The sequence below is a fragment of the Megalobrama amblycephala genome, linkage group LG11 (genome assembly GCF_018812025.1).
Source record: "Megalobrama amblycephala isolate DHTTF-2021 linkage group LG11, ASM1881202v1, whole genome shotgun sequence".
NCBI lineage: Eukaryota > Metazoa > Chordata > Actinopteri > Cypriniformes > Xenocyprididae > Megalobrama > Megalobrama amblycephala.
Genome location: NC_063054.1, coordinates 36,542,019 through 36,570,000, shown reverse-complemented (window position 1 = coordinate 36,570,000; position 27,982 = coordinate 36,542,019). Strand labels below are relative to the sequence as shown.

At 38.0% G+C, this 27,982-nt stretch overlaps 2 protein-coding genes across 2 annotated transcripts; both read right to left on the bottom strand.

Annotated features, from left to right (window-relative positions):
- Positions 1-179: 179 nt before the first annotated feature.
- On the bottom strand, positions 180-27,982 carry pals1b (protein associated with LIN7 1, MAGUK p55 family member b). The gene is made up of 13 exons (XM_048207786.1): positions 27,596-27,982; positions 25,464-25,672; positions 21,516-21,593; positions 19,159-19,284; positions 18,891-19,052; positions 18,469-18,546; positions 17,995-18,178; positions 16,781-16,849; positions 16,526-16,597; positions 15,732-15,899; positions 11,998-12,200; positions 2,038-2,172; positions 180-858 (listed from the first exon to the last, which is right to left on the bottom strand). Exons 1-13 carry the CDS (start codon positions 27,891-27,893, stop codon positions 682-684), a joined length of 1,959 nt encoding a protein of 652 aa, XP_048063743.1. The 5' UTR covers positions 27,894-27,982; the 3' UTR covers positions 180-681.
- LOC125278532 (mucin-5AC-like) lies at positions 3,921-11,561 on the bottom strand. The gene is made up of 4 exons (XM_048207785.1): positions 11,281-11,561; positions 7,656-8,249; positions 6,537-6,974; positions 3,921-6,427 (listed from the first exon to the last, which is right to left on the bottom strand). Exons 1-4 carry the CDS (start codon positions 11,433-11,435, stop codon positions 4,033-4,035), a joined length of 3,582 nt encoding a protein of 1,193 aa, XP_048063742.1. The 5' UTR covers positions 11,436-11,561; the 3' UTR covers positions 3,921-4,032.

The window sequence follows — 27,982 nt, the reverse complement described above, 5'->3', positions numbered from 1 at the left end:
TTCTCGAAATTTAACAACTTTAATCTCGAGATGGTTTTATTTTTTTATTATTGCTTGGCCCTAATCCTCTTCCATATAAATGAACTATAGTGTCCTGCACCCACTAGTAAAAAAATAAAAAAATATTAAAAATGATATCTAGTGTCTGAATATTTTTTGGTTTGACTGTTTATACCATTAAACTGCATTAACATTTTTTATTTAACTTTTTTAATTAAAAACAATTTTAACATTAGTTTTGACTTAGGTATTGTCAAATTATACATTCAACAACGTCACTTTACTGATGTAAGAACATGGAAACAGATGAGCTCTATGAAACAAATATGATCCTCTATGGATGAAGAAATACTTTATGTATCTATATTTAGAAAATAATTTCTAGAATGTCTATGCTTTTTATTAATGGTATGGAAATGTTACAGGTCAAATGCTACAAACACAAAATATGGTAAAAACAATATTGCGGAAATGAAGAAAACTTAAGGAAAATTCCATATTGCAGCATCTCGGTCATGTTCGAAATGGAATACTAACATACTGTGAATGATGTCTAGCTTACTATATGCCATGTTGACTCGTGACCTCAGCATGGTTTATTCAGAGTGGCGTTTAGTTAGACCACAAATTAGGTTCATTGAACACTGAAAATCCATCAGTATTTCTCAATGGAAGTGTTTTTTAGCTGACCCAGGCAGAAGGGACCCACTGCGGCTCCAGGTCCAGTTTGTCAATGATTCGCAGCAGCTCAGAGACGGTTTTCTCCTGCTCGCTGTTCGTGATGACGGCATCAAACAAGTGACCGTAGCTGTGCTCCATCTCACGTGCTTTCTCCAACGTCTCTCTTGCATCCTCAGGCTGCGTCAGGACACATGACAGGGAATAAAAAAAAACTTGGTAAGTATTGTCAAAATAGATCAAGAGAAACAAAATATGAAAAAGTGTTTTCCCATTATACACACATCACTACATCATCTAGCAGTCAAAGGTTTGGACACAACAATTTGTTACAGTAATCTTTGTTATCATTAGCTAATAAAAATACAGAATTTATTATTAAATAAATAGTTGCAAGCGCATTGGAAATGAATGGGAGACTAATTTAATCTAGTGGAAGTGTTTGGTACTGCGGCCAAACAAAATCTTACTGAAAACTAATTTTTTGAGATATCCAACTCAAATTTAGAACACAACTTGTTTAGATTTATGGCTTTGATTTTCTCAAAGGTTTAGAGTAAAATATGTTTTGGAAAATATATTTCATATAAAATTTAAAAATAGTATTTTTCATAACAATAAACTTTTTTAAGTTCTTTTTATTTTTTCACTTTTTTCTGCCTAGACCAAACTTAAGTTTGTGCTACAAAGCATTCAAGATTTACCACAGTTTAAGTTGGAAGTTTCATTTTCAGATCTATGCTCAAAAGTGCAATAAATGGATCATAAAATTCAATACCATAAAATCCCCTGAGAATACAAAATATTAAACAACATACATTATCGAACTAAAATATAGAACATCCGTTTCATTGAAATAATAAAAAAATTCTGTATAAATTGTTCCTACACATGCATTTTATTATTTTTTTGGGGATATTTTGGATCAGTGTCCAGCATACATGTGAACCTGTTTGTTTGTATTTAAAATTTCAATTTGTGCAACATAATTAGTCACTACATAATTACCATTAAAAAAAAAAAAAAAAAACTTCATTATATTATTATCTTACACTCTTAAAAAATAAATAAAGGTGCTTTACTGGCATTGAAGGTTCCATGAAGAACCTTCAACATTCATTGAAACTTTATAGTGGAAAAAGGTTCTTTAGATTATTAAAATGTTCCTCACACTTAAAAAAAAAAAATTGGAACTGATCACTGAAAGGTTCTTTGAGAAACCAAAGATGGTTCTTCTATGGCATCACTGCAAAACCCTTTTGGAACCTTTAGTTTAAGAGTGAAACAATGATAAAAAGATTGAGTAGATGTGTCCAAACCTTTGACTGTTAGTGTAAAGAAAATGTTAAACATGAAAACCGTGTGTTTCTTCACTCCTCTGGCCAGCAGGGTGGAGAATCGCTCCTGAGGAGGAGGAAGAGGAGGAGGAGGAAGAGAAGGCCTGATGAAGATGATGTACGGTTTAAGATCTGAGGAACACAGCACTCGCAGGGACTGAGAAATATAAAACACAAACAAGTGAAATGTAAAACTAGAGAAAGAAACAAGCACTGAACAAGCTAAATGCAGATTAAATGTGCTGAATATATGATAACATTCACTGTACAATAGTATGTGTAAATATTTTTATATGGTTAGAAAAAAAATGGCAATCATAGTCCAGCCAGTATGGAAAAATTTTATGGCCTGTTGAGCAACTTACTTTATTTAAGTGTAAAATGTGTCTGCACAAGATATGTATTTCTCGTAATCAATTATATACAGACTTATCAAATCTTGGTTCTGAAAATACCTACCTGGCAGATTTTCCTGAAGTATCCCCAAAACATAATTACTGATAACTAAATCAAACCAAACTGCAACTGTTTTTTAAAGTTTAGAATGAGCACACAAACATTTACTTAAATCAACAAATACCAATGACTCATAATTTGTGCTTTACAGCTAATTAAATCAAACAATGCCAGAATACTTCTTGAAGCTAAAGTGTGTATTTTTTGTGCAACTAACGTCACTAAACAGAACTGCAAAAATTATGATAATTTTCAACTTTGTTTCCTGGTGTCAATGAGCCAACATTGTTGTGCTGGGCTTGCTGAGATGCTTAAAGGATTAGTTCACTTCAGAATTAAAATTTCCTGATAATTTACTCATCCCCATGTCATCCAGGATGTTTATGTCTTTCTTTCTTCAGTGGAAAAGAAATTAAGGTTTTTGAGGAAAACATTCCAGGATTATTCTCCATATAGTGGACTTCACTGGGGTTCAATGGGTTGAAGGTCCAAATGTCAGTTTCAGTGCAGCTTCAAAGAGCTCTACATGATCCCAGACGAGGAATAAGGGTCTTATCTAGAGAAACCATTGGTCATTTTCTAAAAAATAAAAATTGATATACTTTTTAACCACAAATGCTTGTCTTGCACTGCTGTGATGCACCACGCATTACGTAATCACATTGGAAAGGTCACACGTGACGTAGATGGAAGTACCACGGTAGGGCAAAAAACTCCATCTCATTTTCTCCTCCAACTTCAAAATTGTCCGACATCGTTTTGCTTTTTTTTTGTAAAGGGCGTTTGTCTTTGCACATTCGCTTTGCAAACACTGGATCGGTACTTCCGCCTGCGTCACGTGGGACCTTTCCAACGAGATTACGTAATGCGTGGCGCATCGCAGAGAAGTGCAAGATGAGCATTTGTGGTTAAAAAGTATATATTTTTCTTTTTTTTTAGAAAATGACCAATGTTTTCTCTAGATAAGTCTCTTATTCCTCGTCTGGGATCATGTAGAGCTCTTTGAAGCTGCACTGAAACTGACATTTGGACCTTCAACCTGTTGAACCCCAGTGAAGTCCGCTATATGGAGAAAATCCTGGAATGTTTTCCTTGAAAACCTTAATTTCATTTCAAGTGAAGACAGACAAACATCTTGGATGACATGAGGGTGAGTAAATTATCAAGAAATTTTAATTCTGAAGTGAACTAATCCTTTAAATATACTCATCTATTATTCGCCAGCACCACAGTATTAGACTTTTCAGGGGAATAAAAAAATGTAAAGTGTTGAACACATTGAACTGGGATAAGAGAAAGTATTTTAATAAAAAAGACACACTTCACCTTTAAATACTAGTAAACAATTCTTTTGAAAATGAATATTGGATTTTGGCAGCGCCCATGTACTGTCAGACATTTTAGTAAGAAAGCACCTGATAAAAACACAAAAAAGCAAATGAGACAGTATTGTTTTAGTTGTATTTAATAGAGTTATACCTATAACAAGTAATGTACAAGTTCATACAAAATGAAAAAGTGGTCATTAAAGGCCCCAAAAAACACTAAACATGCAACATATCTACAAATCTCCTGGATGTCCATCTATGTGCCATTTCTTGAAGCAGTTACGTGACGAAACGAAGCACAATGCCACCTTGCAGTGGGAGCAGTATATGGGAGTCTTGACTTTATTTCCTTGTAGTTTGCACATGACACAAACTCTCCTCCCATGTGTAGCATCTGAACCAAAATACTCTGGAAAGCACTGCTCCGTCTGGGCAGGCGAGGGTGGGGGAGAGGACTCTGCATCAGACGGTAAGTACATGTTCGATTCAACAGGGGTAGAAGGCACATGTGGCGACTTGCTTGTGGCAGCGGACTCTTTAGACGTGGATGTTGAGGGATCTTTGGCAGCAGGTGCAGAAGGATTCTTGCCTCGGCCAGCACGTGCCAACTCGGACACAAGCGTTTCCCTGAACAATTTATGGGTGAGAGGGATCTTGTTCTGAGCTTTCGCCAAATGTTGGTGAAGGATGAAACTGTTGACCACTGCGATGTCGAGAAAATGGAAGAAGAAGATCTTGTACCATTTTGTGGTCTTCTGGAGGACATTATAATACTCTATAAGGGAATCCGAGAGATCAACACCTCCCATATATTTGCTGTAGTCCTTCACAGCAGATGGAACAGGGATTTGACGTGTTTTCCACACACCATCGGCACCCTTGGTGTTCCTGGTGACTGAATCCCCCGTGAACGCCTTGTGAATTGTGGAACACATGAGGACTTCTCTCGCAACCATCCATTTGACAAACAGAAGAGGACCTTGTCGACACCAGCGGACGGATCCTCTTTCAGATCTTCCACTCAGGTCGTTGGTCTCCGGTAAACTGGAGGTTTGACGCAAAGCGCCACAAGCAAGGATATCGTTCTGCAACAAATCCAAGAAAAGAGTCGGGCTGGTGTAGAAATTGTCTGTGTATAACCTATAACCTTTTCCAAGGGCTTTGTGATCCACTAGTCTGATTACAGAATCATACCCGACACCTTTACCCGACGACGTAGAAGTCTTTCCTTCATAAACGAAGAAATTCCAGGTGTACCCGCATGACGAATCTGCAAGAACGAATAGTCTGTAACCCCACTTAGTTGGTTTGTCATTCATATATGGCTTCAGGCCAATCCTAGCTTTGGTAGCAACCATTCTCTCGTCTACCGAAATCTCTCTGTTGGGGTGAAAGTGTGTCTTGCACGCCAAAAGAACGTCTGTATACAGAGGCTTGATTTTGAGCAGTCTGTCATAACCAGGGGTGCCTTTCTTTTTGTTGTTCTCCTCATCTTTCTGAAGATCACAAAGGTGAAGATTCCAGGAGATGGCCTGAAACCTTGCTCGGGACATGACAGATTGCGGGTAGGGGAAATTGTACATCCGCTTTCGTGCCCAGTAGTCCGCAATAGACTTCGCTTTCACTAGACCCATGTAGACAACTATCGCCACATACGAGTAGAACTCGGCTACGGTTAGAGGTACCCAGAGAAACTTCATTCCAGATTTTGCTCTCTTTTCGGCATTGCTATTAGTGTTTCTGACGATTGTCTTGACGGTAGAGCTGGTGAAAAACAATTGGAACAACTGTAAGGGTGTATACGTTGAGTCTGCCATGAGCTGGGGACCTGGAGGATGCTTGGGGGAGAAAATCGGAAGTACCGGTTCCTCATCCTCATTGTTGATGTCAAGCCACTTGTCTGGCTTACTGTCATTTACAACTTTCATCCAGGGTGAATCCAAGGCAGAAGACGACCTGCCTCTGGCTTGCCTCAGTGAATAAGAAGTTGCGTCAGGCTTTGATTTCTCTCCAGTAGAAGTCGGTTGAGGGATGGCTTTAGAGGTAGTTGCAGGTTCTGGATTGGGTTCAGAATTGGTGGAGAATGCGGGCACCAAACTTAATGTTAGGGTGGGATCTGAGATGGCTATGGGAGTAGAATCAGCAGCCGGTGTCGGATTAGGGGTGGCTGTAGGAGCAGGTTCAAGTGTGAGGGTGGGTTTTAAAGCATGCTTACGAGGCCGGCCTCTCCGTCGCGGTAATGTGGGTGCTGGACTAGGTATGGGTGTGGCTTCAAGAGAGGAATTATGGGTGGTTGGGGGAGTGGCTTCAGAGGCAGGCTGAATGGTGGCTTCGGTGGTGGGAGTGGCTTCAGGGACAGATTGAATGGTGGCTTTAGTGGTGGGTGTGGCTTCAGGAGCAATTTGAATGGTGGCTTCAGTGGTGGGTGTGGCCTCCAGAGCAGGGTGAATGGTGGCTTCATTGGTGGGTGTGGCTTCAGGAGAAAGTTCAGAGGTGGATATAGAGAGTTTGCCTCGTGGTGAGGTAGGTGTAGGTGGGATGCTTCTCCGTGGTGATTGAGCCGACGCAGGTGATTTTGATCGCTCTGGACTTTCCAGTAAAAGATTCCAATCTTCACCAGAATCAACACTGTAACAATACAAATACATTACATGTGCATGGACTCACACACAGGTATGTAATACCAGTAATAAAAAATAATAAAAAACTACAATAAATGCAAGACTTCCTTACTCACTCTTCTTCCCACAGCTCCTCTTCCCTTCCCGAATCACTCATCTCATCGATGTCGCCATCAAGGTCGCTGTTGATGTCGCTGTCGACCCGAAGCTGGATAGGTGCAGGATTAGGGTTGGGATCACAGGTGGGTTTGTGTTTTGGGATGGGTGTGGTTTCAGTGACGGGGATAGAGGTCAAGGGTTCATTGATAGTTGTGGGAATGGGTTGAAAGCTGAATATAGTGGTGGTTTGAGAGATGGGTGCATGATCAGAAGTGGCTATAGGTGCAAGTTCAGGCAGAGGACTAGGGGTAATTTTTGAGGTGTGTTCGACTGTCTGTTGTAGCATAACGGCTGGAGGGAATGTGGATGAGAGTCGCTGCCTCTTTGCATTCGGTGATTCTGAACACTCTAGGCTTTCTTCTAGTGAAACTGGCCATTCTTCAGAAGCATCCACACTGCAACAAACCAAATACACATCATGTACACTCACGCATCGCAATTTACAGCACAATAACAATATACTAATACTTGGACTAACATAATCGCTAATAGGGCTGTCACGATTACTCGATTAAATTAAGAGTACTCAATTTTAATTTACCCGTGTCAAGTAACTTACTGCGCATTCCATGGATGAGAATCTATGAACTATTGTTTGCTTAGGTAAATTTGAATTACCACAAAAAAAAAAAAAAAATCCAACTACTTGATTAATTACCAAAATAATCATTAGTGACAGCCCAAATCAAAAAAAGGAATTGGAAAGATATTTAATGTTTTGAAAGAAGTCTCTCATGTTCTCTTAGGCATTTATTTGATAATTTTTCATCTTTATATTATTTTAAAATGCAATTTATTCCTGCAATGGCAAAGCTGAATTTTAAGCTTGGATACATTTCTTTTCAGGATTCCTTTAATATAGAAAATTCAAAATAATAGCATTTATTACAAATATAAATCTTCTGTAACATAATAATTGTCTTTATTATCAAGTTAATGCATCCTCGCTGAATAAAAGTATTATTCCTTTCAAAAAAAGAATTCAAAGAAAAAATATTATTAATAATTGAAATGTGTCCGGGACACATTACACCTGTAAATCAACAACAAAAAAATATATATTTTTTTAAACTCACTTGTCTTCCCATGGTTTCTCCTCTTTCAATGTTTTGATCTCGTTGGTGTCAGCATCTAACAGCAGCCCTGTTGATGTGGGTGTACAGATGAGTGTGGCTATCGGTGCCGAATTCAAAGTGGAAGTGGAGTTTTGGCTGAGTTTAAAAGTGGATGTGGGATTCTGGATGAGTATGGGTGTAGAATTAGGGTCTAGCTTAATGGAGGATGTGGGGTTGGAAAGGGTTATAGGAGTGAAATTAGATCCAAGTGTAAACGTGGGTGTAGTATTAGGGCCAAATTTAATGCCGGATGCAGAATTAGGGATTAGTGTGGCAAAAGGTGGGGGTTTAGGGACTATTGTGGGATACAGGGAGGGTTTAGGAAAGAGTTTGACTTTAGATTTGTCTTTAGGAGGTCTGCCTCTCCGTCGAGGTAAAGAGATAGCTGGGGTGGTTCTAGGCATGCTGCCCATCACTGGTGCCATTGAGGAGGGATTCAAAGCAGTTTTAGGCGGCCGTCCTCTTCGCCGTGGTAAGGACGATGAAGGCGAGGAGGATGCGTGCCTCTTTAGTTTTGAACGCATGAGAGGCTCCCATTCTTCAGAAGAATCAATACTGTAACATATAATAAATAGACTTAATATGCATGCACTTAGGGATTACAAATTAATCAGAATAATTATATAAAGAGGGTTATTGTGGTTTATTGCACTTTTGGCAGCAAAAAATATAAAAACCAGGGGAACGAATCAAAAATGAAACAGAGAAGAAAAAAACTACAGTGCTTGCAAGACTTCTCTTCTTAACAACTTTTCATATTGCCAACTGCTTAACATACAGATGCAATTCAAACTTTGATTTTTTTGCAAACCTTTATAAGTTTAAGGATTTTAAAGGTGCTGGCACTCATTGTTAAGGCTTCCCTTTGGTTTTCCACCAAAATAAAAGCTTGGTGGTTTAACATTGGAAAATAAATATTAGTACTATAATTTTACAGATGTACTGTGAAATAAAATCATTATTATTAAATCTTTTTTTTTAATTTTACACTGAAATATTACAATAGTACCATTTCTTTTGTTAGAAATTTTTATTTAATAGTACTACTACTACTAATTATTATTATTATTATTATTAATTTATAGTCATAAATTACAACATTTCTGTCCAAATTATGCTGCCTTTTTAAAACTTTTTAAAATCACAATCACAAAAATTACAATTAGATTGTTGCCCCCAAATCTCTGTGAAAGTCGTAGGGTCTGGGAAGCATCACACCCTTTTTAAACCAATCAGAAATGTTCTCTTTTCCGGCTGTCAATCATTTTCAAGCAATCAAGACTCTATAAAACAAGGGAATGCTGCTCAATCTGCTGAATATTTGCAACATGTTTGGTATGACAATATTTGGAGAAGTCTAGTACACAAAAATGAGATGAAAATTAGGATCATCTTATGAATCTCTTACAAGCTGCCGTACACAAAAGGGCTGAAGTTTGGCTGGTAAACAATGCTGTAACTATACCATCTGGCTGCAAAGTGCATCTTTCCCCATTGGCTGCCATTCAAAACAAGTCATGCATTTTTTGCAAAGAGTATATGCATTCTCAGCTCCCATAGCAGACTGCTATTTTTGTTGCATAGCAACAATGTTTTACCAGTGTCAGACCCCTTTTAAAGGCTATAATTATTGGAGAAACTGACTGCTTGCTCCATGTATTATAGACCTAATTGGGCACACGATTATTGCTCTTTTTATACTAGTGACAATTAATTAGTCATATCTTTGTCCATAATAATCTAGAAATCACTTGGAAGTGAGGAAATATTTTACTTATCCTATAGAAAACAATTGTAGAATTAGTCTGAATACCATTAAAGCCAAAAGTGTTGGCCTACGTGGCTGTGAGGGTCAAATGTATCACTAAGCATATTTAGCTTTGTCAGGGATTTTTCTAGTAAACAACAGGTGGCTGTGAACAGAATAAGACTGTTATCAAAAGGAGGGAAAGAGCTTAGTGTCCTTGGAAAATGTTGTATCTTGCCTTTGATTTAAAGGGCTAGTTCACCCAAAAATGAAAATAATGTCATTTATTACTCACTCTCATGCCGTTTCACACCCGTAAGACCTTCGTAACACAAATTAAGATATTTTTAATGAAATCCGATGGTGAGGCCTGCATAGCCAGCAATGACATTTCCTCTCTCAAGATCCATTAATGTACTAAAAACATATTTAAATCAGTTCATGTGAGTACAGTGGTTCAATATTAATGTTATAAAGCGACGAGAATATTTTTGGCGCGCCAAAAAACAAAATAACGACTTATATAGTGATGACCGATTTCAAAACACTGCTTCATGAAGCTTTGGAGCGTTATGAATCAGCATGTCGAATCAGCGGTTCGGAGCACCAAAGTCACATGATTTCAGCAGTTTGGAGGTTTGACACGCGATCCGAATCATGATTCGACACAAAAGATTCATAACGCTCCGAATCTTCCTGAAGCAGTGTTTTGAAATCGGCCATCACTATAGAAGTCATTACTTGTTTTTTGGCGCACCAAAAATATTCTCTTCGCTTTATAATACTAATATTGAACCACTGTACTCACATGAACTGATTTAAATATGTTTTTAGTACATTAATGGATCTTGAGAGAGGAAATGTCATTGCTGGCTATGGAGGCCTCACTGAGCCATTGGATTTCAACAAAAATATCTTAATTTGTGTTCTGAAGATTAACGAAGGTCTTACGGGTGTGGAACGGCATGAGAGTGAGTAAGAAATGACATTATTTTTATTTTTGGGTGAACTAACCCTTTAAGGATGACCATCAATTAGCATGCTTCCACAATTGGAGAGAGAGAGACAATAATAGGACTTGATGATGGACGAATCTTACCAGAGAGTGAAATCGCTTGAGTATTGTGAAATAACAGATAAGAGAAATGTTTAAGAATTGCGCCCTGGCCAGAGACAACCTCAGATGCTGGCATCTCGGCTTTGTTAATGTGCTCAATAAAGTCTGATTTTGACTTCTGAATCTTTGACTCCTGAGCTTCATTTGCAAGATAGAGAAGACTTTTCTTCACAACAACAGCTGCAGCTTTTATACTGACATATTTGCTATTGGAAAAGAATTTGGGGCGGGACACTTTGATGGGAAAGTCCCTTTATTTTGTGTCAGCCATGAACAATGACATTCAAAATTTAAGGGGCTGGGCATTCTTATTCTAGAGAGAATTTGATTGGACAAAAATATGGATACGCCCCTGAAGTCAGGATGACTTCATTTAGATTTTAGCACATTTCCCAGATGAGAAAGACAGTTATAATATAGCAATAGAATAATGTAGAAATGAATATACAACTTAAGGATATTGTAAGCACTCAAGTGAACAAAATATATAACAATGGCCTAGTGGTTTATGGATATTTTACTGCAAAAAAAAAAAAATCTTACATATTGCACCTTTAATTTGATGGGGTCTTTAACACTATTCTTTATACTTAAGTGTCTTTCAAGCACTGTTTATTTTTCTATCTAGCTTCAAGAACTTCAAAACTGCATTCTGTAGTAAACAATAAAACATTTTTCTACCCTACAACAGGTAAAAACACTACACGTGACGTATTACTTACTCTTCTTCCCGCGGTTCCTCCTCCTCCGCCGAATCGTCGAGCTCATCGCTGTCTGACAGAGGCTTGTATCCAACTTCAGAGTCGCAATCTTCTATTACACACTCGATTTCATAAAACGTTTGCCTTCTCGCTCCGACATCCTCCGGCGATGCCATTTCGAGCAGGAAAAAAGGCGGAGAAATGTGAATGCAGTCTCCTCACACCGGGATCAGACGCTGCAGAACATGCGCGCAGACTCAGAGCAACAGTGAGAGTTCTGCATTCGCCCCGCCCCCCACCTCTACGTATAGACTATCGCAGTGTCTGATTGGAACACAATCTTGAGTGACGTGCCCACGAAAGGCTGAGATCATCAGTTACGCGACGTGAAAAAAGCAGACCCTCCTATTATTTTTAGAAAAAAGTATTTTTCTTTAATCTTTATATTTTCTATGTAAAGTATTTATTATTTTAGTGCAGTCTTGTTTAGTGTAATTATGCTGTCTTGATTGTTGCTTCTTGCCTTGTCTTGGTGGTTGTCATAATGTTTACAATAATAATAAAAAAAATATTCAGGTAAATATTGCTCTGTATTGTTAATGGTGCATATAAATGAAATTGATGAAATAAACGTTATTTGATGATGTGTAGTTCACATTTTCACAGCTTTATATATATATACATTTTAACCAATTCCATGCATCTTATATACTGGTAATAGTCCTTACTCAGTCTTACCCTGGGCTGCAGACACAGCAGGCAGATTTTTCCTGAGTTGACAACCTGTCTGACTGAATCCGTATTTGTGCCGTACAGGTTCTGTTCAAACTCGCCCGATTCGATGAATTTCCCTGCAGCCAGTTCAGATTCAAAGCTCTGTCGTGATACAAAATTGTACTCTCTTCCATTGAGCTCATGCGTGCGGGGGTTTCGTGTGGTGTCTGTTCAAAATCACATATAAGTACAATAGATATGTGTGAACAAAACAGTAGACAGTGTATAAATCAATGTCTGTTTGTATGCATTAATTCATGGTTGTATATGCAACCCAGTTTTTCTGAATGAAATTATTGACATACAATTTAAGTATAGGGGCCATTCTACAGAATTGGTGCAAACTGCTGTCCCACAACCAAGAAACACATTTAAAAAGCATTCAAGCATTCAAATTAGATGTTTGCTAAGATCCTTCTATTATCTATTGAATCCTACAATAATATTTAAAATATCAGTAAGCTTTATATATAATCATCATTTATTGGGTACTTTCAATTGGGATATTGAAAATAATTCATGCAATTTTTTCCAATGTTGTTTTTATATATATTTAAGTGAAGTTTATTTGATATTTTATTTTTAAATCATAAAACTTTATGTAAAAAAAAAAAATGTGTCCTGCATTTTAGTGTCACTACCGAAACAGTGTGTGTTTTAGTCCATTGTCTGAGACTGATTTTAACACACTTCTACATTTTTGATCAGGAAATATTCCTGTCTCTCTCTCTCTCATAGCTTCTTTTCATAGCAGATAGGTTCATCATTTTGAGTTAAATGTGTTCAAAAGTCTGAAAATGTGTGTAACTTTAGGGAACGTCACTACCAAACACCTTTTCTCTGCAATTAAGCAAACTTTTTTGGGTGTTATTCCATAAAATGTAGTTTTTATGTGTGTACATCTGTTCAGAACTGTGCTAGCTAACCATGTGCTGATTAATATCTTTGAGCGGCTCAAAAGTATCTAAAATTGTCACTACCGAAACTTTACCACATGTTTCGGTAGTGACATCATTGTTTCGGTAGTGACAAACAATCATTTATTTTAGGGAAATAAACTAAATTTTAGTAAAGTTATGCAAATCATTAGTGTTTTAGTATGCAAGTTAAATTGTGTCATGTGATCTGGTCACCACCAAAACATTACTGTCACTACCAAAAATGTGCAGTCATGACTGAAACATGGGATGTTTTGTCAAAAATAAAGTATATTGAATGATCAACTAAGATGTTATGATAGTGTTTGGTTCAATGTATATTCAAACTAATGAATCCTTCACTTTGAAATCAGTATGATAAACTTTATGACTTTTACAAAGAAAGATTGGATTAAAAATACAACAAATCTCATACAATACACTTGAAATATTGTTAAAATTGTAATTGTTATTAATTTACCTGTGATTTAAAAAAAAAAAAACATAGCAAAAAATATATTTAGGTATATGTGAACAAAATCTTAATAGGTCAATGTAACCCTTCTGATTAAATTATTAGGACCCGAGCACCGATGGTGTGAGGACCCTATTGGAATTGCTCAGCCAATTATTCTTCTTCTCCAAAATGAATCGCTTTTTTTAGGGCCTAAACGTTCTCAAAAACTCATGAAACTTTGCACACTCGTCAGAAGTGGTGAAAATTTACATCTGATATGGGTTTCAGAATTAGGTGTGGCAAAATGGCTCGATAGCGCCACCTACAAAATTTCAATTCAGCGCCATTCGTGCTACGTTTCACGTACAGTTATGAAATTCGGTAGACAGATGTAACAGCCCAGTACCTACAAAAAAGCCCTGGGTGTAAAGTTTGTAAACCCAACAGGAAGTGAGATATTTTGAATTTTCTCTACAAAATTTTGGCAGTTTTTGCCATTTCCACATGTTGTACTTTAACGAACTCCTCCTAGAGCTTTAATCAGATCAATGTCATATTTGGTCAGTCTAATCTAATGGCCTTTGAGACATTAAATTGCGAAGATCTAGAGTTTTCGCTGAAGGGCGTGTCCGTGGCGGCCTGGCAAAGTTCAATGTTTTGCCATGAAACAGGAAGTTGTTGTAACTCGGGCATACAATGTCTGATCTGCCCCAAACTACATGTGTGATAAGAGTCCTGACCTGAAGACAGCTATATGACAATATTCAGTTACAGTCATAGCGCCACCTGGGGGCAATAGGAAATGACATGTTTTACACTGTGATTAACTCCTCATAGAGATTAAACCAGAAGTACATCATATATGGCCAGTCTAATCTTAAGGCCTTTGAGATGTTAAATTGCAAAGATCTTGAGTTTTCGTTGAAGGGCGTGTCCGTGGTGACCGACAAAGTCTGATGTTTCGCCATATAAGGTGAATCACTTTTTTGAGGGCCGAAACATACTCAAAAACTCATGAAACTTTGCAGATGCGTCAGAAGTCGTGAAAATTTACGTCTGATATGGGTTTCAGAATTAAGTGTGGCAAAATGGCTCGATAGCGCCACCTAAAAAATTTCAACGAAGTGCCCCTGACACTACGTTTCACGTACAGGTATGAAATTTAGTACACACATCTAACAGCCCATTACCTACAAAAAAGTCTCTTGGAGTGAAATCTGAAAACCAACAGGAAGTGACATATTTTGAATTTTCGTTGCAAAATTTGTGCAGTTTTTGCCATTTCCAGACGTTGTACTTTAACGAACTCCTCCTAGAGCTTTAATCAGATCAACATCATATTTGGTCAGTCTAATCTAAAGGCCTATGAGACGTTAAATTGCGAAGATCTAGAGTTTTCGCTGAAGGGCGTGTCCGTGGCGGCCTGGCAAAGTTCGATGTTTTGCCATGAAACAGGAAGTTGTTGTAACTCGGGCATACAATGTCTGATCTGCCCCAAACTTCACATGTTTTATTAGAGTCCTGACCTGAAGACATCTATATGACAATATTCAGTTACAGTCATAGCGCCACCTGGGGGCAACAGGAAATTACATGTTTTACACTGTGATTAACTCCTCATAGAGATTAAACCAGATCAACATCATATATGGCCAGTCTAATCTTAAGGCCTTTGAGATGTTAAATATCAAAGATCTTGAGTTTTCGTTGAAGGGCGTGTCCATGGCGACCTGGCAAAGTCTGATGTTTCGCCATGAAAGAGGAAGCTGTTGTATCTCAGGCATACTATGTCTGATCTGCTCCAAACTTCACATGAGTGATAAAAGTCCTGGCCTAAAGACATCTATATGACAATATTCAGTTAGCTATAGCGCCACCTGTTGGCAGCAGGAAGTGTGGCACTTTTACATGATTTTGCCATAATTCTCCTGTATTTACTCGCTCATATGCATGTGGCCCACTGTTCGCTGTTTTCCTGAGGCCAACGGGTGGCGGTGAGCCCGGGTGCGAGGGCCCTTTCATCGCTGCTTGCAGCTTTAATTTATGATTGTGTTTCGGTAGTGACAAATTTGGGGAGAGGAAAAATATTCCAAAACTTTCTGTAAATATAATATGAGAATTAACTACACAATTACTAGAAATCCATACCTCGGATTTTATACAATTTGCATACATACAGACGTTTCCATCTCTGACTTTGAATCAGTTCTGTAGAACGGCCCATAGATGCTGCTTATGTAGTTCACTAGGTTTTGGAAATGAGCCATTGTGGTTATATTTAATGTTAAATAACTTTACGCCAAAGTTGAAAATCACAATCTTACGTGGAACAGCACCGGCGAACCGGTCAGGCTGTAAGGACAGCAGTCTCTGTCTCAATTCATCATGTCCGCTGTTTGGTGGGCCAATCAGGGCGACGGGACGCTTGTGGTTGGGCAGCTGATGGTACAGTGCCACCTCCTCATAGGTCAGTATATCTTCACTGTAAAGCTCTGAATAATGACAAATGTTCCTTACTGATGAGTTTTTGCAAAATATAGATGTCATTATTTTAGACTAGGGCTGTTGAAATCAGCTAAAGATTACGTTACAGGACTTAAATCTGACATTTCTCAAAGAAATTCCTAAACAATGAATGTCCACAACATGAATTCAGGTTGATTGGGACACTTTTCCCAGTTATCTCAATGGCAAATGTGTCCTAATCAACCTGAATCAACCTTTGCTGGATACCAAAAGGTAAAGGTAAATCTATGTTCCTTCTCAGTATGTCTTGTTTTTTTAATGCAAATTTCAACCAGGGCATGAGAACTGCTTACATTGTTATTTCATTTTGCCCATCTTTAGTGTGGAGAGGCATGCAAGAAATCACAAAAGAAGAAACCTCCCTCCGTGAACGGCTGTCAATTAGCCAACGACTCTTGTATCCTCAGCCTTTAACCCATCCGAAACCATTCATACCTCATTCCCATTAGATTGATCAAATTTGCAGTTTCCCCCAAGTAAAATGGGTGGAAAAAATCCCTATACTTGCACCCAAGCTGTAAATAGCCAGGAACAATCAGTTCAATCAAGGATAAATTCTGATTTCATGACTAAGAATCAAGATCATACTCACCAATATTTTTATTAGGGTTATACAATAGTTTCTTTCGTTGCTTTTTGCTTTTCTTAGCACACCAAAGTTTCCCTGTGGAAAGAAGAGCTATTATCATTGACACAGAAGTGTTATGAACTTTCCACACAAAGATTGACTGCAACTTCAAAGTATTTTAAGAAGGATGCACACTTAAAGAAGCATGTATGTTTATGTCTCTATATTAGTTTTAGCAGGGATTTCTGGCAGGAAGTGAGTGAATTCCAGACAGATCACCTTTATACTCTTGATTCCTGTCTGTGATGGTCTTCTTCATGGCTTCTCTGTGCTGTTGGAAGCTCTTCCCTTGAGAAAACACAACATGCCTCTTGTTTTAGACAAACTGCACCACATATACAGTTATTTATTAGAGAAAAACTATATATTATATTCTATAAAAGACATAAAACCATCAGTGTTAACAAAATAACTCCAAACAATCATGAACTGATATGGTTTAAACTGGTAAATGTAACATTTGTAACATTTGTTACATGAAAAAATAACACATAAAGAATTCTGTGATTTCAATTTAAAGAGATCATTAAATCATTCAGTGTTATAATTAACTAAAAATATAAAAAATAGTTTTCAGTCATTCAGTAATATTGAAATAAAGCTGAAATAAAATAAAATATTAATATTAAATGAAAAACTTAAACTGAAATAAAAAATTTGCCTTGACAACTAAATGAAATAAGTTGAACTCTTTCCCCGCTATTGAAGGAATTTTCCTGCAATCCATGTTTTCACTGTAGGGGGCGCTATTACTCATGTTCTGAAACAGTACAGAATCTCCAGATCAAAACACAGGCGAAGAAGAAGCAGAAACAAGCGACAGAAGAATTGCTTACGCACATGTAAAATAACACGATCATCAGACATTAAACAGCATATAAATCAAAACTGCCTAACGCTACCAAATGAAAGGTCGACCCAGGACGAAGTACAGGACTGTGATGGACTTGAACTATCAATGTTTTGATCGTCACTCTGAATATGTTCAAAAAACGCAATTTTCTCAGCATTTTGTTCCAAATGTTGCTTTGTTTTACGAAACTTACCCAGAATCAAGTGTTGTTAAAAAAAAAAGAATGCATGAGGCTAGAATAATTTTGTTATTGTTTAAAAGCAGAGGCTCTGTTCTTTCTTTTGATATATTGCATGTTCAGATATTGTACCAAATAGTCTGGGGGCCATGAAAGTTGAAAATGCTGGCACTGGCTGGCAACTTCAAATATTAATAAATAATATAATAGTACATAAATATTAATAAAATAATGCTGAAATCACTGAATAAGAGTTTAAACGTAAAAAAGCTAAATCATTGCAAATACATGATGAATATTTGATATACTGCCTTATTCAGCAAAAGCAAGCATTTTCAATGGATTTACATGCATGTCTTTGTTATATCTATCCTATACTAATTGTTCTAACCAGACACTAACCAGGAATGAGGCCAGCGAGGGGCTTCTGGTCCTCATGACCTTCTCTGTACGCCTGCCACCAGTTGGGGTCGTCCTGGCTAGTGACGTGGAGGATGTCTCCCTTTTGGAAGGACAGGCCGAGCTCTCTGCACGGCACATATGGGTCCTCAGATGGGTCATAGCTGAAGTTTGCTTTTACATGCATCTGTAAAGAAAGAGAATAAGGAGGCGAGGTGAATGAAATTTAGATGAAGAAAATTAGGTCTGTTCCAATAGCTAATGAACTGCATAACGAGCACAATGTCAAATGTATGATAAATGATCTTACATTTTTACTTCACAAATATACTTTATGTGTAAGGAAATCCCAGAATGCACTGTAGCAAGAAGCCCACAAGGGTTTCAAACAGAGTCAAAGACAAAAATCCTAGAAAGCGCCTAAGGCAGCACACACTCAAAAGAAGGAATGAGGATGAAGAAATTATGAAGTCATACCACAGTTGGTCTGTGAGGAGATATTTTGTTTTGAGAGTTTGGGATGAGGAGAAATGTGAGGGACCCATGCATGCTGGACTAGAGAAAGAAAAAGAAGAAGCGAAACTTATTAGAATGATTTCTGAAGGATCATGTGACACTGAAGACTGGAGAAATGATGCTGAAAATTCAGCTTTGATCACAGGAATAAATTACATTTTGATATATATTCAAATAGAAAACAGTTATTTTAAATTGTAATAATATTTCACAAGATTTTTGATCAAATAAATGCAGCCTTGGTGAGCATAAGAGACTTTTACATAAGAGAAAATTACAGACCCCGAAACTTTTGAATGGTAATCTATATCAGCAAATTATTATGGTTATGTAGGAAAAGAGTATGAGGCGTTTTAAAGAGTTTAGGACCTGCTAGATCTCACCAGTATGTTGTGAACATCATTAACACTTTTTCCACGGACTGGAACGCCATCGATTTCCAGTATTTCATCTCCTTCACTGAGCAAGTTGCTTTTCTCTGCTGTTCCTCCACTCACCACCCGGCTGATGATGACGCAGTCATGTTCGTTACGAACCGTCACACCCTAAACATATACAGAAAGACAGAAACAGTTTGAAAGTTTGAATATAGAATTTAAATATAACGTTTAAAATTAATATTGGGTAAAGATGCATGACTCTGAATTTTACCAGAGGCATGTCACGAGTTTTCTCCAGGGAAACCAGTTTGGTGGTCTTTTCATCCTGGTCCACATCTTCAATAATTTCAACATCCAATTCCTGCTCGGCTATACAGTCATGAGCTTCCATCAGGGCCTGAGGAAGAACCAAGAACATCAACACTGGTGAACAGAGATGTCAGCATTGACACTTTTGACTTGAGCCATTAAGGAATCATCCAGAACACCATAGCAGCAGCAAAGCAATACATTAGCAACCACATAGCAACCACCCTGAACACCCCTGAAATTGAATGTTGAAAAAAACCCCGCACTTCAGCACTTCAGCAACTGCATAGTAACACCTTAGCAACCATCTACCAACTCCACAGAAAACACCCTAGCAACAGTCTAACAACATAAATTCAGAACCTCATAGGTACCACATAGAAACCTTTTTAAAACACTTGGAGCACCTTAAGAACTGCATAGCAACACCCTAAAAAAACACCTACCAACTCCCTATTAAACACAGAAAACACCTTATAGCAGCTACTTAGTAACAGCATAGCAACAGTATAGCAACATCCTTGCAACCTTCCAGAACACCATAGCAACCGCATATCATCATTTTAAAACACTTGGAACACCTTAAGTACTTCATAGCAACACCCTAGCGACCACCTACCTACTCCCTAGTAAGCACAGAAAACACCTTATAGCAGCTACTTAGTAACAGCCTAGCAACACCCTTGCAACCATCCAGAACACCATAGCAACCGCATATCATCATTTTAAAACACTTGGAACACCTTAAGTACTTCATAGCAACACCCTAGCAACCACCTACCTACTCCCTAGTAAGAACAGAAAACACCTTATAGGAGTTACTTAGCAACAGCCTAGCAACACCCTTGCAACCATCCAGAACACCATAGCAACCGCATATCATCATTTTAAAACACTTGGAACATCTTAAGAACTTCATAGCAACACCCTAGCAACCACATAACTCAGACCACCTTAGAAACTGCAGAACACTACTTATCAACTCTAGTAAGCGCAGAAAACACCCTATAGCAGCTACCTAGCAACACTCTTACAACCACCGAGAACACCATAGCAACCACATAGCAACATTTCAAAACACTCACAACACCTTAGCAACTGCATAGCAACACCCTAGAAACAACCTATCAACTCCCTAGAAAGCACAGAAAACACCTTATAGCAGCTACCTAGCAAAAGCCAAGCGACACTCTTACAACCACCCAGAACACACCACCCAGACACCACATAGCAATATTTTAAAACACTCATAACACCTTAGCAACTGCATAGCAACACCCTAGCAACCACCTATCAACTCCTGTGTAAGCAAAGAAAACACCCTATAGCAGCTGCCTATTCCAACTCCAAAGCATCCAACTCCAAAGCATCCACATAGCAACATTTTAAAACACTCAGAACACAGCAACACCTTAGCAACCACTCAAAACCCTAGCATCATGGTGGCAATCTAGATTGTCTTCAGAAAATGTAAAAATCAAGTTATGTAGAATTAATGTATGCTTTGAAAACAAGTCCTGCCTTAAAAAATCATTTAGACAAGCAAACGATCAAACTTCTTTCAAGCTGAGCAGCACTCAAGCAAGTTCCCGCCCATTTTGTTTAACCCAAGACTCGAAAACCCTGCCAAAAGATTGCCGCTTTACCTCAGTGAAGTTGACAGGCGTACCGTACCCTACAATAATAACCCTTGGCAACATCAGTTTCTCAATGCCAGACTGCCAAACACGATGCACAGCTTAACCTGAACATAAACCCAATCCTCCATAATCTCCCCACTGCACTGTCAATCATCACATCACCTCTTACCTGTAATTTTTCATACAGTTGGAAGAAAGACAGAGCCGTACTGCTTTATACGCCTGCTGTGCGTGTGGTGACGGAAAGCAGTGGGAGGGCTGGGAAAGGGGTGAATATCTTCAGCAGAGCTGTAATGCAGGGAGGGTAATAATCTTGTGCCCTCTTCTGTGACAGGTATCTATTTCTAAGACCGTTAATTGGATCTAACCTGTGGTGTGTACAAATAGACACACAGGGAAGTTGTTTTCATGCCCTTTTTAGGGTTTGATTCGGGCCTGAACATGTCAGAAAACCGATCAGGTCTTAAATCTTTGATCAATGTATTAGTTAATACATTAACTAACATTAACTAATGGGACTTTATTGTAAAGTGTTACAAATGCAAACAATTAAGTGCATCTTGCATATTTATCAGCTTTTAAATGGGAGGAGAAAATTCCCATATAGCTGTTGCTGATGTCAAAGGTTGTGTGTCCATTAAACATTTAGAAAGTTGTGTGCCACTCCCTCATCATTTACCTGTAGGTGTGGTGAAGTCAACAGGCCTGTTAGTTCTGTGGCTTCAGTGTGTTTACTGCACTGTAGGACACTTTCCACCTGGAGACCAAGGACACGAGTTAAAAGTAAAGTTAATAAAGTTTAATAGAAACCTTTTAAGATTCTAGACAAGCATGACTATTGATCATTAAAAAATAGATCTAAGCATAGACCTGAAAATGAAATTTCCAATTTAAACTGTCGTAAGTATTGAATTCTTTGAAGCACAGGCTTACATTTCACCTCTTTTTAAAGAAGACACTTGGCAGATTATTGCTGAAGTGAAAAAAAAAAAATTATAAAGTGAAAATAAAAAAGTTAGAAGTTTAAGTTTATTGTTTTAAAAAAATGCATAAAAAAGATTGTAAAATTTTATATATAATATATATTTTGCATAACATGATTTACTCTAAATCTGCCGGAAATTTAAAACCAAATTTGATTTTAATATCTCAAAAAATGAGCTTTCAGTAAGATTTGTTTGGGCGCAGTACCAAACGTTTCCACTAGATGAAATATGCTTCATTTCCAAAGCACTCACTTTTGACCATGAATAGTACAAGTTTGACTATTTTTTATCAGGACCATTGAACCTTTTCGAATCATGTCCATGATTTTTTTTTTTTGTGTTCACATAGCAAAACCTTTACCAAGTTTCATACCACTCCGATGAAGTAGTCTTAAAAAAACCCCAAAACATTTTAGGTAAAAAATGGCCAAACAGCATCAGAGGGTTAATTAATTGCCACAGGGTTAATTAATCTTACCACAAATCAACATCCCTTTACTTTTAAAAGATCTGTTTAGGATCATTCCAGTTTCCTTCTAAAAAAAAAAACTAAATTAAAATTCCAGTTGAATTTCAGATCTGATTATAATATGGTAACCTTTATAATTGTTGAGGCATAAAATCATCATAAAAATTGTTTATATACAACTATTTTTTGTATTTTAAAGTCAATATGAAATAATTATTCATATTCAGTTTTTTAAATACATGTTTCTATATATTGTTAGAAATTCATTTGTGCCATTTGTATGTTTACAATCACAAATCCAATCAATTCCCCAAAAAATTAAATAAAGTCCCATGCAATCTCTTTACTCGTTGAATATCCTGTTTATGAAATGTGTCACATTACATAAAAAAGGCATGTGAATGCTATTTCATGATGACTAAGAGATGAAACAGCTTAAAGTGGACTCGCTAACACATCTCTTATTGCATTTAATAAACTAATCTGCACACACATATGAAGTGATTGTGATAATCCATTAGATCTCATTCTGGCCTCCAAGAAGTCTTAGTGCATCACACTTCAGTCTGTAAGCTAATGACGGATTACATACCCAAAGGCCAATGACTTCATCTAGCTACATGCTTTGGCACAGAGCAGATCAACCAATTACCATGTCCTTATTAAGCACTTCAGGTGCCTTTGCTCAAGTACAACTTCAAATAAAGAAGTACAGATTCACAGACTGAAACTGATTCACATGTAAATTGTGTGCCACATGTTGGAGGCAGTGCAACCTGTGTATTTTACCCATGTCCTCTAGTACATCACTTTCTATTCCTGTTGGTCTCTGGAATTGTCAATCTGCTGTAAACAAAGCAGATTTCATTACATCTATCGCTACTCATTCAGGTCTCCATCTCGTGGCTGGATCAAACAAGAGGACACTGCCACACCGACAGCCCTCTCCTCTAATTTAACTTTTCCCCACACCCCACGCCTGGGAGGGGTGGAGGTACTGGCCTGCTTAATGTCCAATGAATGGAAGTTTAATCCTTTACCATCTCACTGTGACAATAGCTCATTTGAATCTCATGCAATTACTATCCCACCCTGCTAAAGTCCATTTTGTAGTTGTTTATCGTCCCCCGTGTCAGCTAGGTAACTTCTTGAAGGAGTTAGATGTGTTACTCTCATTCTTCCCTGAGGATGGTACTCCTCTGATGGTACTTGGAGACTTCAATATCCATCTAGACAAACCTCAGGCTGTTGATTTCCACACTCTGCTTGCCTCGTTTGACCTCAAGGGAGAGTCTACTACGGCTACCAACAAATCAGGTAACCAACTGGACCTCATTTACACATGCTGCTGCTCCACTGATAATACACTGGTTACTCCACTCAGGGTTGCCAGGTTTTCACAACAAAACCCGCCCAATTGCTACTCAAAACTAGCCCAAAACTAGCCCAATGGCATTTCAGGGGGGTACCCCGGTAAAAATCAAGTCCCAGAGGGTAAAATCCGCGTTTTTGACGGGGTTCCCCTGGTAAAATTCACTATTCAGGGACTAAATTTCCTGTTATTTGTGTTCGTTTCAACCCGCGGACATGAAAAACAACCCGCGGCAAAAGTAAAAGTAGCTCAATTCCACCGGAAAACCGGGGATTTGGCAACACTGACTCCACTACACACCTCAGACGACATCTTCATCACTCTTAACCTTAACCTGACTCCTAACTCAACACTAACTTGTATCAGCCACTCCTCTCTTCCTTCTCCGCAAATGTCTCCAATGCTAAAACCACATACTACCACAATAAAATTAACAATTCTCCTTATTCTCTCACACACCTCTTCTCTTCTTTGCCCTCCTCCTCACCACCCCTTTGCCACATGCTCCACAAATTAAACAACCAACCAATTCTCCACAACACACATCCCATCCTTCGCTCTCAGAGGCAGAAGTTTCCAAACTGATTCTTTCCAATCACCCTACAACCTGTCCGCTTGATCATATCCCCACTCATCTTCTTCAGGCCATCTCTTCTTCAATTGTATCTGCACTCACTCACATTATTAATACTTCTCTTCACACTGGTACATTTCCCACAACATTTAAGCAGGCTAGGATTACCCCACTGCTTAAGAAATCCTTTCTAAATCCAGCACTTTTAGAAAACTACAGACCGGTATCCTTTCTTCCATTCATTGCAAAAACACTTGAGAGAGTCGTGTTCAATCAACTGTCTTCTTATCTCACACAGAACAACCTCCTGGACAACAACCAATCTGGCTTCAAGAGTGGACACTCAACTGAGACTGCTCTGCTCACAAGCAGCTGCCAAATCATCAGTACTCATCTTGCCAAATCTGTCTGCTGTCTTTGACACAGTTAACCACCAGATCCTCCTGTCAACCCTCATGACAAAGGGCATCTCAGGAACCGCGGTCCAGTGGTTCAAGTCTTACCTCCCAGGTAGGACCTTCAGGGTATCTTGGAGGGGTGAGGAGTCTAAGTCGCATCATCTTGCTACTGGGGTACCTCAGGGCTCAGTGCTTGGACCACTTACATATCATCACTAGGATCTGTCATTCAGGAACATGGTTTTTCCTATCAATGCTATGCTGATGGCACACAATTCTACCTCTAATTCCAACCAGATGATCCGACGGTTGCCTGCCTGACAGACATTTCTGCCTGGATGAAGGACCGCCACCTTCAACTCAACCTTGCAAAGACAGAACTGCCTGTGGCAACACTTCATCATAACCTTTCCATTTAACTTTGTTCATTGACCATAACTTCTTCCAGGACAGCCAGGAACCTTGGAGTTGTGATGGATGTCCGTTTAAGCTGGCAAAACCGGCTTGAGTCCTTCACATACAAATCAGTCTACAGGCTTTCATAGACAACCTAGGAAGTCGGAGAAGGTCTCTTGTTTTTTAAGTTTCATTATAAGCTGTTCACACATTGACGATACAAAAAGCAATTAATACATAAAAATTCTTACATAGCACCTTTAAAGATCATTACTTTGTTCGAACAGATGTTCTATTAATGTTACTGGAAGAACCTTTAAAGAATGTTAGGAACGTTCTAAGAACTTTCCCTGTCAGCTGGGCTAGTACTCCACTCTGAACATGGCCAATGTTATGCAGATGAATACAGTTAAAGGACTGTACTAGTCGTACCTCATCCCTGATCTGCTGGGCATGTGCGGTGAGCGGGTACGGCGGGCACAGGTGTCTTATGCCCAGAGCCACGCTACGGTGCATGCTGAACGCCTGCTGGAAGTCTGTCTGCAGCAGCAGCTCCAGCAGCAGCTGAACGTCCTCCTGACTCTCAACATCAGTCAGATTCACCTGCAGACGCTGCAGAGAGTCAAGCAAATCATCCAGCTCTGAGAACAGACAGAGAGAAATGGGGAAGGAAACGTCATTGCTAATGATTTTACTACAACAACAACAACAACAACAACAAAACGGATCTTGGTTTCCCATACCTTTTAACTAATGAACTTCAATGACTTTTCCAGCCACTTCTAAAGTTATGATTTAGAAATGGCTGGAATCTGATCTAAATTAAAATGAATTAAATGATTTGTTCACTTTAATATGAAAATTACCCCAAGCTTTACTCACCCTCAAGCCATCCTAGGTGTATATGACTTTCTTCTTTCTGATGAACACAATCTGAGTTATTTTAATAAATATCCTGACGCATCCAAGCTTTATAATGGGAGTGAATTTAGGAATTCAACTTAGGAAGAAAGTGTACTTGTAAAGCTTGAGGTCATTTTCATTTTAAAGTGAACTAATCCTTTAAGATATAGTCTTGTTTTCTGAAAAAAAAAAAAAAAAAAAAATCAAAATTAAGTGGCATATCACAGATCCTCGCACATGACATGACAGGAAAAAATATGTATATTGTACGAATTATTAGGCTATATCACAGTTAGATCATTATGTGCATGATTCATTCCCTTGTTTTACTAAATTGTGTCCACGTTGTAATTCGTTCCTTCGTTTGAGTTAAATCGTAGCTACGATATATATATTTTTTTGTGTGCATGATATAATAATCACATTTAAAATGGAGAACAAATTAGTAAAATGTGCTAACTTATTAGTAAGTCATGGGAACTAATTGGTAATTCATGGCCATGAAATACTATATATTTTTGTCTGCATGTCATGTGCGGAGCTCCATAATACAGTGCTTAAGACAAGAAAAATGTCTGTCAAAATAAAATTAATTCAAAGGGAAAACAAGATTAGTATTCTGACCCCACTGGCAGATATTTTTTCTTAAATTTATCTTGATTTATAAATATTATAAAAATGACTGAAAATCAAGACAAATGAAAAAATTTTTTTGCAGTGAACATCAAAAATTACACACTTCACCTTCAAGGCTTTTTACAGTACCACAGTGTTTACTGGAAGTCTAGCGTATTTACTATACCATTGTTTTGCCAAAAAATCATTGCATAAATTTCACTTTCAAGTCCACATTGTGAAATTAAATTTTGACATTTGTCACCAGTCAACATAATCCTGTGTGTTTCATCCAGAGAGTAAGACCTAAGCAGTCACCTCTTATAGGGACAATCCTGAGAAACCTGAGGTTAAGAGTCCTGCTAATCACAAGTGAACTAAATATCCTGCTGAACTACACTAGCATTCAAAAGATTTTTTTTTAATGTTTGAAAAGTCTCTTCTGCTCAACATGGCTGCATTCAGTTGATCAAAAGTACAGTAAAAATGTGAAGTATTATTAAAATTTAAAATAACCATTTTCTTTTTAAATTTATATTTTAAAGTGTAATTTATTCCTGTGATTAAAGCTGAATTTTCAGCATCATTACTCCAGTCTTCAGTGTCACATGATCCTTCAGAAATCATTCTGATATGCTGATTTTCTGCTCAAGAAACATTTCTGATTATTATCAATGTTGAAAACAGTTGTGCTGCTTCATATTTTTGTGGAAACTATGATATTTTTTTCCAGGATATTTTCATGAATAGAAAATAGAATCTTTTGTAACATTATAAGTCACTTTTGATCAATTTAATGCGTCCTTGTTGAATACAAGCATTAATTTCTTTTGAAAGGCAGTGTATGTCAGGAAAATAATCTGTACATATTCTACTTTAGAACAGACTGAATTTTGATAAAGTCTACACATATTTTCAGATCTTTTCTTCTTCCGGCTGATTATTGTAGTATCAACTATTTTAGACTATTCCAAATCACTCCTAAACATGATGCCTTTGCAGGTTGTTCAACAGTTAACTGTCTTTAACCCTTTAGTGTCTCTCACCTGTTGTAGTTTCCTCTTCTGAGGTGGACTTGGCAACATCCGTTGCATCAAAAAACAGATGATTGTTGCCATCAATGCTGCTCTGTGTCAATTCGAGACACGAGGAAGAGTTCAGATCAGTGTCCTGTGTCTGTTCAAAAGCCTCTTCCTCCTCCTTCATCATCATCACTTCCTCTGGACTGTCTTGGGATTTTCCCATCTGGTCCGGAGCGATGAGTTTGGCAGGACCATCCATGTCTATCTCAGCGTCGTCACCTGAGTCCCCCGGCATGTCAACGTTCATGTGTGACGTTAACATGGCTGTATTATAATGAAGGTCAACACTAAACTACAAGAGTTCAGAGCACAAGACATTGATACATGATTTCTTGATACCCTGAAACACCC

Coding starts and splice junctions, on each gene's coding strand:
- LOC125278532 (XM_048207785.1), bottom strand. CDS start 11,435: ATGGCATCGCCGGAGGATGTCGGAGCGAGAAGGCAAACGTTTTATGAA. Junction 8,250..11,280: donor GAGGAACCGCGGGAAGAAGA/GTAAGTAATACG, acceptor TATATGTTACAG/TATTGATTCTTCTGAAGAAT. Junction 6,975..7,655: donor GAGAAACCATGGGAAGACAA/GTGAGTTTAAAA, acceptor GGTTTGTTGCAG/TGTGGATGCTTCTGAAGAAT.
- pals1b (XM_048207786.1), bottom strand. CDS start 27,893: ATGTTAACGTCACACATGAACGTTGACATGCCGGGGGACTCAGGTGAC. Junction 18,179..18,468: donor CTCCTCACAGACCAACTGTG/GTATGACTTCAT, acceptor CTTTCTTTACAG/ATGCATGTAAAAGCAAACTT. Junction 2,173..11,997: donor TGCTGTGTCTGCAGCCCAGG/GTAAGACTGAGT, acceptor TATATTTCTCAG/TCCCTGCGAGTGCTGTGTTC.